Here is an 11589-nt window from a genome sequence, read left to right as displayed (position 1 = left end):
TTAGGGTTGGTAGGGAATTGGGATGAGATGAGAGACACAGACAGAGTAAAATACTCAATATAAAAGCGTTAGGATTAGGGTTAGGGTTCCCAAGTTTTATACTACTCGTAGTCGCTATGCCGTTTGCGTATATCAAATTCTTTCTCAATAGAAGATTAAGATTGTGCCAAATATATATATATATATATATATATATATATATATTAACATCATCTAAAATTTATACACTTGGAAAATTAAGATCATCCAGGATTCTATGGCCACAAAACATGAAAAGGGGATCGAAATAAAAAAAATTAAAAAAAAAAAAACTATAAGATAGAATAAAAAAGTGAAGAAAAAAAATATCAACTATTACATAAGCTTTTTATTTAAATGATGATGATATGATTTTTATTCATTCTAATATCCATTCCATATATTGATAATCAAGGAATTATGTCTAAATCTGAAAAATCATGGAGGATTTATGTCTTAATTCAAGAAGTAGAGAATCATGATAGGAGAAAATCATGGAGTTATATATAAGTTAATAATCAGAAGAAAAAAAATGTAATTGATGGGAACAAATAAGTTAATAGATTAAAAAAATAAGTTCACATTAAAATCATTGATAAGTATGATTTTGATGATTGAAAAACAATTTGAGTTTAAGCTAGTTTATGGACTTTTTTTTTTTTTTTTTGAGAAACCATCATGTACGGCTGTTTTATTAGAGAATCAACAATGGGCCTGCTATATGCCAAATGTACCAAATGTAAGGTACATTTGGCATTTAGGCCAAAAAACTATTCAGTAATTGGAAAAGGCCAAATTTTTTTTGACATATAGCTACAATGCCATCTTAAATGTAAGATGGTATTGTAGCTGAATGGAATAAAAATAATAATTTTTTAATACTCTCTCCTCCTTTTTAACCCTGGAATTTCTCTCTCCTTTCTCATTATTTCTCTTCTTTTCTCTCTCTTCCTTCTCTCTTTTTCATCTACTCTTTGCTCTCTTCAGACCCAGGACTCTCTCCGATAAATTAGATGCTTCTCTCTCTCCGATAACCCTCTCTCTCTGATAGTGATTCCGACGAGGCATCAGTGCTCCGATCCCTTTACCGATTCACTCATCTTATAAACCCAACACTTTAGATACCCATTTAACTTTTCACACCATCACTCTTTCTTCAAACCGACATTCTTGCATGTGTAGATGACCCTCTCTCTTCAAACAGACAAAATCAACTTCCATCAAGCTTCCCAGTGGCAAATCTGCTTCCTTCGAGCTTCAACAAAATCGAGCTACCTAGTGGTGAATTGAGCAATCCGGTTTTCATAAATTTTTGTTGTGAGTGAAGATTGTGTGGCTTCGCAGTGGTTAGCAATGGAGATCACAGTGGGTTAGTGTTGGGTCGCGTGGGTTCTGTATGTCAGGTGGGTTGTGATTTGTGTGGGAGTGGGTTTTGGGTCGGTGGGTGGTGGTGGGTTGATTTCAATAGGTGTGATTTTGATGGGCAACGGCGTGGTCAGTGGATGCAGCGGCATGGGTCTGGTGGTGCAACGACTTGAGCAGTAGGTGTAGCGGCGTGGGTCTAGTTTTTGATCATGGGTTGCAGTGTTCTTTTTTTTTTTTTTGGTGTTGACGGTAGATTATGGGTTACTGGTGGTGGTGGTGGTGTCAGGTGTGTGTAGGGCAGCAATGGTGGTGATTATGGTTCTTGAGCAGAAAGAAAGAGAGAGAAATAATGTGTTGTATTGTAAATGATGGTGATTGTAGGATATATTATTTTATTGTGTAGAAATATTATTTTAATAAGTAGAATAGGAAAATAAAAATTGGAATGTTGGGAGTATTGTATAATTAATAAAGTGACTTTTTGGGATGGTAAAATAGGATGAAATAGAATTTCTGGCTGTGGATGCTCTTATGTGGACATTAGACTTCTATCAAGTAATACAAAATTGGTTACATCACAATGGATGTCTTCTAACCATATTTGAGGTTCATATAAGAATTTTACCAATTTGGTGAGCTTGTTAGCAACAGTATTTCGATTGCGCCTAACATGTGAGAAAGAAACATTTCTCAAGCTTGAGGTTAGCCGATGCTATTCCTCAATAATGTGACCAAAGGTAACCAGGCAGGGTGAGTCCGAAACAAGGTGCTTGAGTATAATCTCAGAGTCTCCCTCGAAGACGACATCCTGTAGCCCAAGCTCAATGGAGAAAGAAATGGCTTTCCTACACGCCAAAGCTTCCACGTCCTCCACCGTGGGTGGTAAAGCAATGCGCTCCGATAACGCTGCTATCACCATCCCTTTTGAGTCACGCACCACCACTCCTAGACCTGTCGATCCCGAGTCCTGAAAAATCGCCCCATCACTATTAGCCTTGTACTGATTTGGTGAAGGAGGTAGCCAATTGGTTGGGTGAGCCACTATTCGTTGCTGCACTGGATTATCTTGGGCCATTTGAAATTCCTGAAGCTGATCAACTGCATCACTGTAAATCCTTCCCAAAGTCGCAGTGGTTGTTCCCACTCTCTGTGCATTCCCGTTATGCCAAATGCTCCAAGCAATATATGCAAATAGCTCTGCCAAGTGTGGAATTTTTTGTGCTAGAATTCCTTAGAACAAGTCATGAAAACATACCTGCTTTTTTGCCAAGAAAGGTCAACACTACACCAACTCCCACCAAACGATTTTTACCTCAGGACAACCCCAAATTGCATGAATGGCGTCCTCTGTCTCACAGCAGCAACGATTATAGTGGGAGTTCACCGTGATGTTCCTTTTCAATAAATTCATTTTTGTTGGCAAGGAATCGTTAGATGCTCTCCAGATGAAGTGTCGGATTTTATTTGGCACATTTAATGACCAAATATCCAACCAAAACTTCTTGTGGGCTGTCGTGTTTGATGGTCCAGGAATTTTCGCCACTGCCTCATTTGAAGGGAAGTGGTATGCTAACTTGGTGGAGTAGCAACCATTCCTTGCTAATAGACTTGATTTAGACTTGAAAAATAAACGCATATTTTACTAAACTTTTAATTAATTGGAAGTGGAGACCGCTATTCCAATCTAAATAGGCTTGTGCCCTTTAAAAATATGTTCATTTTTAGGCCTGGGTTCTAGTCTACCACAGCCATTGAAATATATATAGAGTGACAGCAATAAGAGAATTGAAGAGTACTATATATGGTGGACAGGGAAGAGAAGGGGTGGGATTGTGTGAAAAGTTTCAACACTCCAAATTGTGCTTAATAATTCTCTGTTTGTGTTCCCCTTTTGTGATTATGCATGCTTAATTTTGCTTATGACCCTCCTTTAATTCCTCCTTCACTTCTTCTTCTTCTTCTTCTTCTTCAAAATCCTACGTTTCTGATTTAGGAGAAGAAGTTCAAAGGTGGAAAGTTAAGGCAAGTCTTATTGTTGCTCAAGCCATTAATTTTTCTTTATATGTGTGTGTGTCTTTGAGAGAGAGAGAGAGAGAGAGAGAGAGAGAGAGAGAGAGAGAGAGAGAGAGAGAGAGAGAGAGAGAGAGAGAGAGAGAGAGAGAGAGAGAGTATGCGGCTCTGTTTCTCTTTGTGTAATATTTTTTGATAAACTAGGAAAAAGATTATTGGGAAAGTTTATCCATTTTTTGGATGAAAATTAATTAATGAGTGAAAGCTCAGATTTATGCTGAAACCCAAGAACTTGTTCAAACCCCCAATTAAAAATTACAGCTAGATTGCTTTTACTCTAACTTAAGCTAAGTGTGAAACTAGAATAAATAGGTGCAATGAACCGATAAAGCTACCCTAAGCCCTATTCATCCATCATCAACAATAAAATGAAAGTTTAAAGAGTAGGGTAAAAAAATGCAAACACAAAATAACATCGAAACGTGTTATCAAAGAGGAAACGGAAGAACTCAGCGAAAAACCTCTCCATAACGCTCCAAGTCGAAATCAATCCACTAGAAAATAAAGTTGAAATACACGAATAACAAAAGACCCTTCAAGCTTAGTCTACCCTATGTACTTAAGCTCTCCAAGCTCCTGCTACCAACGGACTTCTTGGAGTCTTGTCTTCTCTAACTTTCCGGATCCCACAATTCAGCTCGATTGCATCCGCTAATAAATGGCTCCTTCCAATACTTCCCAACAGCACCAAAATCTCACTTGACACTCAAAATGGGTGTGGTAAGTGTTTGGGCTAACAACATCTCAAGGATCTAGAGATAGAGAGGTAGGAGTTGAGGAAAACTACGAGGAAATGTGTAGATGATTATGGATATAACAATCTCTAACTCTCAAGTGTATTTGTTAGGATTTTCTCTCTGAAAAATACTCCTTACAATTTGTATGTAATGAGGGTATATATAGTGTGGGTAAAAAAATTGGTAAAGCAAGCACAACTTTTTATCAAACAGAATGTTTCGCGGGTACTTTGTAGGTTGGCCCTTCTCGCGAGACACTCGCGAAACTGACAACCTGGCATGACTCTTCATCTTCCTGTCATGTGCTCTACACGTGGCCTTTTCACGGGTTGCTTCTTGAGAGCTACTCGCGAAATCCACTGATTCAACTTTTGAAACTTGATTCTTCACTGATCTCTCATCACATTCATCCCTTACAAATAAACCCACATACATACAAAGAAAAAAATTGAAGAAATTACAATCAAATTTGGCACGAAATTAAAGCCAATACAATATATATAGTTGGAAATCACAACTTTACAATGACAAATGCAATGCCTGCAACATCTTCACAACATTCTAAGTAGTATGTTGTTTTTGGTTGCTATGTGTGGATAAAAAATTAATTTAAGTTTTGGATTCAAATTACTACTTATAATTTATTGTGAAAATGTTATGGATATAACATTTTTTAATTAATAGTAAATGTTAAATTTTAAAGGAAGAAATTGTACTGTTTCATAAGATAATTTTCGCAACGGAGGAAGGTGTTAGTGATGCTGGTAGAATGATTTTTTTTTCTTTAATTATATGTTGACACTTATTGCATCATCAAATTCCATTAAAATCAACAAAAAAATGCCTCTTGAAAATAACCACATGAGAGCTAATTGTTACGAAATAACACAAAAGATAATTCCATACTTGAAGGCTATACCACATGTAGGGGTGTGCAGAAAATCCACCGACCCGCCAAACCCGACCCGATCCAACCCAACCCGCCGGGTTAGGTTGGTTTTTAAGGCTTAGCGGGTTGGATTGGGTTACAAAAAAAAAAATTTATAGCGGGTCGGGTTGGGTATGGGTCATAAAATTACAAACCCACCAAACCCGACCCGACCCAACATATTTAATATATATTTAAAATATATTATATATTTAATAATTTTAAAAAAAAATCAACTATAAGGCACTTATATATATATATATATATATATATATATATTTAAATATATATTATATATTTAATAATTTTTTAAAAAAAAAACCAGTTGTAGAGCAGCATTTCCTCGGTTCCTCCTACTAATACTAATTTAATATATATATATATAATATTATATAATTAATAAATTTTTTTAAATATCAAGTTCTTCATATCCTATCTAAAAGCCAATTAGTTCACACAAATTCTAATAAATTACTATTATTATTTAGTCATTAGTATTGTTTGCCTTTAAAGAGTTACATTGATACTAATCTTTAGATTTTTTTTAAATATTTATATTTATATTTTTTTCTACTCAATTTAATAATAATAATAATAATAATAATAATAATAATTTGTCAAACCCATGAGTTCAACCTGACCCAACCCGACCCATGTGGGTTGGGTTGGGTTGGACTTATGTGATGGGTTGGGTTGGGTTGAATTTTTTTTGACCCACCATGGTGGGTTGAGTCAAAAAATCCTCTCAACCCGACCCATGCACACCCCTAACCACATGGATGTTATTTGTAATTCTCCCAAGATTGAAAGCATTTAATTTTTTTTTTCTCTTCTTCGTATTATTATTGTAATTTGGATAATCTACCATCGTGGATTTTGAAGTTGCAGAGTACACAAAGCGTATAGCAGTAGCACTAAACAGATAAACTTCAACACAGACACTTCGGTAGCAGCCAGCAACAGGTCATTAAAAGATACTGTATGGATGAATAAGTACGTAGAGAAACAATGCAATATTTGAATTTTCCTTCAAAACAATTGGCCTTTTACAATTGCACATTACTGTATATTGTTTACGCACATCTCTACAACATGAGAAAATTGTAAGTAACCAGTACATAAGATGATTGTCTCTCATAAAATTGGCCGCTTCTACGTAGGTGCTGATACTAAACTAATGTCTAAATGAACAAGTAGGTAGAGAAACTATGTATTATTTGAATTTTCCTTTCAATCAATTGGCCATTTACAATTGCTTCCACAACCTTAAGTGTATATTGTTTACACATATCTCTAAAACACGGGGAAAATATATACTTATGTAATGAATAAATAAAATGATAATGTCTCATAAAATTGCCCAATATTGTTTACCCACATCTCTACAACAGAGGAAAAAGAATGTATGTAACCAATACATAAAATAACAATGTCTCATAAAATTGGCCACTTCTACGCAGGTGCTGATAGTATTCTCTTCTAGATTGGATGATTACGAAGCACCTTGACCATCTATGAACTGAAGTCAGTGAGTGTAAAATTCAGATTAGGAAAAAAAGAGAACTATCACAGTACGTATCTGCCTTCAAGAAGCAATTTGTACCATGTTTGGAAGGTTATTCAGTTGTCATATCTTCTGCAACAGTGATGAATTTTTTGCAATCTTAAAATTGACCTTGTCGAACATTTGATGTTCTTTTCAATGAGCTTAAGCTGATACATTAGCTTCTTCCACACGCCTGCGAAGCCCTCCACTAGTAGGCCTAAAACATTTCACCCATAATTTATGGTTATAAGAAAGAACATAGAAGGCAATTATTTCATAAGGAGCTTTGAAATAAAAAGAAGCATTCTTTAAGTCTAAAACCACGTAAAGCCCTATGAGAACTAATGGCATTGAGTTATTTCAGACAGTTAAAGTTCCTTATCATGGACTGCACTTTATCTATACTGAGATGAACCCATATTCCTATATGATTTCAATATAATTTCAATGTCCAATAGGGCAGACTAAGACTTGAGGCTTTGTTAAACCCCACCCCCCCAAAAAGAAAAAAATTAAAAACAAAAAACAAAAGAAGTTTGATATTTTTGTATATAAAAATTAGATAATAAATCAAGAAAATTACACTTACAGTCCACTTAGAACTTTAATGGTGTCATAGAAGAACCATTGTGAAGTAACAACAGGACCAACTAATAAAAATCGAACAGGAAGACTTCTGGTAAATAGATTAACAAGCCCAATTTTCTTCACTGCCTGAAATACAAATTATCAAAAATTCAAAACCAATTCATGCTAAAACCTTTTAATTTAATGGGTTCAAACAAACCAAAAGAAGCCTAGTTTGCAGGTGCCACCTGCAGCACATTTTCAGACTGTTTGTTGTAAAGAGAGGCAACAATGTTGTCAGCAGGGTTCGAGATGACAGTACCAACAGCTCCAGCTGCATAGCCTGCTAAACAGGTAACACTAAGCTGTTGGGCTCTTGAACAATCTTCTTTTCTTCTTTGAATAATATTGTGATATATCAATTCCACTGAATGCTCAAATGTTGAAAACATTATCATAGAGACTGCAAACCACAAAATAAATAAATAAAATGAGTTAACAAAGAGTGTGCTTGAAGTTAGAATACGTAAATATGCACAGGTTTATGCTTGCTGAATGCCTGATAAGAACTAAGAAAGATCAATAACTTTTTGAAGCCAATAACCAAGTCAAGCATGTAACTAGAAGGTCTTTCAAGGCTGCACCACAGTGGTAAGGTTTTTATTCTGGAAGGTTAAGTGCCGAAAATCTGGTGTGTTTGCCTTTAATTAACTGCAAAAACTACCTCTTCTTTCAAATTGCCATACTTAAGTTACCCGAAATTTTAACTTGGCCTGGTAGGAAGGTCTTCCTACAAGTACAACATTACCATGAGATTATTACAATGTAGCAATTTTTTCAGTTTTCTATGTTACTAATATCTCTCAATGGTGAAAATTAAGAAATTGAAATAGAAATTGTTCCCTCGTATTAGCTTCTCAAATGATTCAACAAAACAACACTGTAATGACAGATAATAATAATATAAATCTTTTTTTAATTTTAAAAAACGTGATAAATAAGTATACTGTAACTTATCAGAGTCGACAGTGAAGTGAAAGCGGAACAGGTAAATTAGAAATAGAATATGCGAACATCACACTCTGTCTGTAATAACATATTAATCTAAACACCATTGTGCTCCCAAAGTGGTACCTGAAGGGCATCAAGGACAGGATTTAGGAGTTATGGACTGGCTCTGGCTAGTAGGGTTTATTTAAATGATGAGAAGACTAAAAAATTGAAAATGAACACAAGCTTAGTGAACAAGTTAAAGAATAATACCATGTCTTCTAAATTGAAATGCAACAACCTGAAAAATCTATTATATTAATAAGCTACAATTCTAGCTAAATAAGCATCATAAAATTTTTGAGAATGTTGTGAGGCAGAAATATTACATGGAATATTTCGACCCCAGAGTGGAAAGAGTCCCTTGTAAAAGCTGCAGTCAACAAATAACTGGTTATTAAAATCAGAAAGGGCAAGAGAAGAAGATTATCAAGTTTTGGAGTAGCTTACCCCGCAAGCCCTTCAGTTGCATAAAGTTTCGGAAACCCATCAACCAAGCCCTTCGCAAAACTAGGCTGTGTTTGAACACGAATTTTGACAGCTTCGAAAGGACTGAGAGCCACATCAGCAAATACTTGAGCAGATGCACTGCTGAGAAAGAATATGAAACTCTTGTTACCATTGTCTATCAACACATCAGAGTAAAGCTTCTTAAAGTATTCATAGAGACCAAATTTGCAGCCGCCTTGAATACCATATCCAAAAAATTTGCCAGACCAACCTCTCCAAAGTGAAGAAGGTCCTTGTTCTCTCCAAAGGGTTGACAGCCCTGAAGAAATGCCATTATACTTGATTGGATTCACCTAAGGAATAATAAAGCTAAGCAAATCAAAAAGAGCTAAACTCAATGAGGAAAAATTAAATCCCATAGAGCATATCAAAGATAGCAGAAACAGCAGGATCACTTTCACCAATGAAGGAAATGAAAAACTACAGCAAATTAATTTGTAAAATCATAACAAGTAAATGACATTTTTCTTATTTTAAAAGAAATTGAGAATGATAAATTAGTAAACTTGATACTATAAAATATTTGCTAAAATACAGTGATGATATCTTATGCAGGGAATGAGTACGGGGACAATTAATCAATGTATTATTTCTAAAGTTTGTCCCATTCCCATTTAATATATCGTTGGGCAAACCATCATAAGAAACAGAAGAAATGATACTGCTATATTAAATGCAGCTAATTCAGGCAGTGGAACCACCATTACTTTAATGGAATCTCCAAAATTTAGCCCCTTCTTCTACAACCACTTTCCCTCACCCACTCATGGTGACATTCCCTTTTATTTCCCTAATTTGGAGTCAAATCCTATGAAGTATCAAATGCCACTTTAAAGGGAAAAGATTGAAAACATAAGTTGCAGTCACAATGTACTCCATGACTCCTTTAAAGAGAAAAGAGATTATTTTGACTCAACATGATACTAGCCTATGTAGGAAACAAGACCCAACTAGTTAAATTCAGAAATCTCTCATCAAACTCAAGTAAACTCATGTCAAAGACCAACTTTTGGAAAATTATGCGAAAATGATTATTGGAAAATGACAATAACGAACAGAGGCACACTTATTAGCATCCAAACAATAATCATGTCAACCATATTCCAAAATTAAATGACTTCCTAACAAGAAATTGTCTCAAGGAGAACTAATATTTCCTAAACAGTTATAAGACAAACTACTTTCAGTCTTCCACAGAGGATAACAAAAGTAAACAGGGACAACAAGACAAACAATGTGTTGCAATACTAGTTAGATGATTAATTCACAATTTCCTAAGCCTAAGTTTTAGGGACAATTGGTAATTTATCATAGTATCAGAGCATACAGTCTGTAATTGAAACAGTCTCCACTCAACCTTCCATTTTAAATGTTACAAATCTCATATGTTAGGCCTCACTTATCAAGGGAAGTATAATAATGGTTAAAGATTAAATTCATAATTTCATAACATCTTAAACTTTTGCAATAATTTATCACATTTGATCATTTAGAAGTAAACAAAAAGAGAAAGAAATGAGTTTTAAACTGCAACAATCAAACTGACCTGCATATTCACTTTCAAGACATCAAGAGGTGTGATAGCAAGATGAGTAGTCCCAGCACTAAGCATTCCTCCAAAAGTGCAAAGCGCATAATACCCAGGTGAAAATTCCTCACAAACCCTCCTTTCAACCCCTTGTCCTCCTCCTCCTCCTCCTCCTCCTCTCATCTCTCTCTGATTCTCTTTCTCCTATCAAACTCTCTCTATTCAAAATTCCAACCAAGAAAATAAAAAAGACCCATCAAAGATTTTCTTAAATTTGAGATGGGTTTGATCGTTGGATTTAGAGAGGACAAGAAAGCAGTTGTTTTTACTTACGTTTCTCACGGGGTTTTGAAGTTAAAAGGAGTTGGATGCCATGGCTGACTTTGCTTGCTTGCTTGTTGCAAATGTAATGCTAGGCAATGTGTCCACGTTTACAGTTGAGAATCTTTGGCCCAAAAACAAAAACGAATACTTTTTTGATGAATGGCTTACTCAAACTCACTGGCCGCCAAGCCTTTAGCATTAAAGAGTCTCACATTTGAGAATAGACCAGTATGAACTAGAAACCGGGAAACCTAACGGAATCGAATATTTGAGTTGTTACCAAATGGACCTCACACAAATTTTTTTTTTTTTTTTTTTGACTTTTTGTTATATTTTCCCAGGTCATTCTATATATAGTTATTAGAGCATTTGCATAAAAAAAATTTTACTTATTTTAGTATAAAATATCTATTTTTTTAAAACACGGTAGTAAGGTTATTTATTTTATACTGTATTTTATTAAAATATTAATTTTTAAAATTATTTCTCTTTCTTCACATACAACAAACACCATTTACTATTTTTCTTCGTCCTTAAGATACCAAAAAAAAAAAAAAATTGCCAAATGAATAATGTCAATGCAAATTTACACCATTACCATCATAATTATGTATTTTTAGAGAATTCGCATCAAATTGTCTAAAATTTTATGTCTATTTAAGCAAAAGAACTTACTTTTTCTATTTCAAATAAACACTTTGCAAAAACATCAACATTAAATTATCTATTATCCACTATATTTTCTTTAAATAATCATATTTTTTCACCTAAATGAATGAGAGAGAGAGAGAGAGAGAGAGTCTAGTGAGGGTAAGAGAGGAAAGAAAAAAAAATGTTAAGATAATAAATAGAAATATACAGTAGCCACAAATATTTACACGACTATTGTAGTTGTTAGAAATACTAAAATCTGTAGTATTGTATTTCATAATGAACGAATATACAT

At 34.5% G+C, this 11589-nt stretch overlaps 1 protein-coding gene across 4 annotated transcripts; it reads right to left on the bottom strand.

Annotated features, from left to right (window-relative positions):
• Positions 1-6316: 6316 nt before the first annotated feature.
• Positions 6317-10889, bottom strand: LOC115969533 (mitochondrial phosphate carrier protein 1, mitochondrial). 4 transcript variants are annotated; one of them, XM_031089201.1, is made up of 8 exons: positions 10338-10889; positions 9003-9084; positions 8732-8872; positions 8611-8654; positions 8495-8531; positions 7480-7694; positions 7254-7378; positions 6317-6881 (listed from the first exon to the last, which is right to left on the bottom strand). In XM_031089201.1, exons 1-8 carry the CDS (start codon positions 10500-10502, stop codon positions 6827-6829), a joined length of 864 nt encoding a protein of 287 aa, XP_030945061.1. In that variant the 5' UTR covers positions 10503-10889; the 3' UTR covers positions 6317-6826. The 4 variants fall into 4 exon arrangements, 3 of the variants coding, with proteins under 3 accessions (XP_030945061.1, XP_030945062.1, XP_030945060.1); XM_031089202.1 differs by having other exon boundaries at positions 8732-8869; XR_004087001.1 differs by lacking the exon at positions 8495-8531 and having other exon boundaries at positions 6317-6637; positions 6722-6881; positions 8732-9084; positions 10338-10888.
• Between the last annotated feature and the right edge of the window lie 700 nt (positions 10890-11589).

This window comes from Quercus lobata, chromosome 11 (assembly GCF_001633185.2).
Source record: "Quercus lobata isolate SW786 chromosome 11, ValleyOak3.0 Primary Assembly, whole genome shotgun sequence".
In the NCBI taxonomy this organism is placed as follows: Eukaryota; Viridiplantae; Streptophyta; class Magnoliopsida; order Fagales; family Fagaceae; genus Quercus; species Quercus lobata.
Note: the sequence above shows the minus strand (reverse complement) of the source record. Positions and strands in the feature narration are given on the sequence as shown.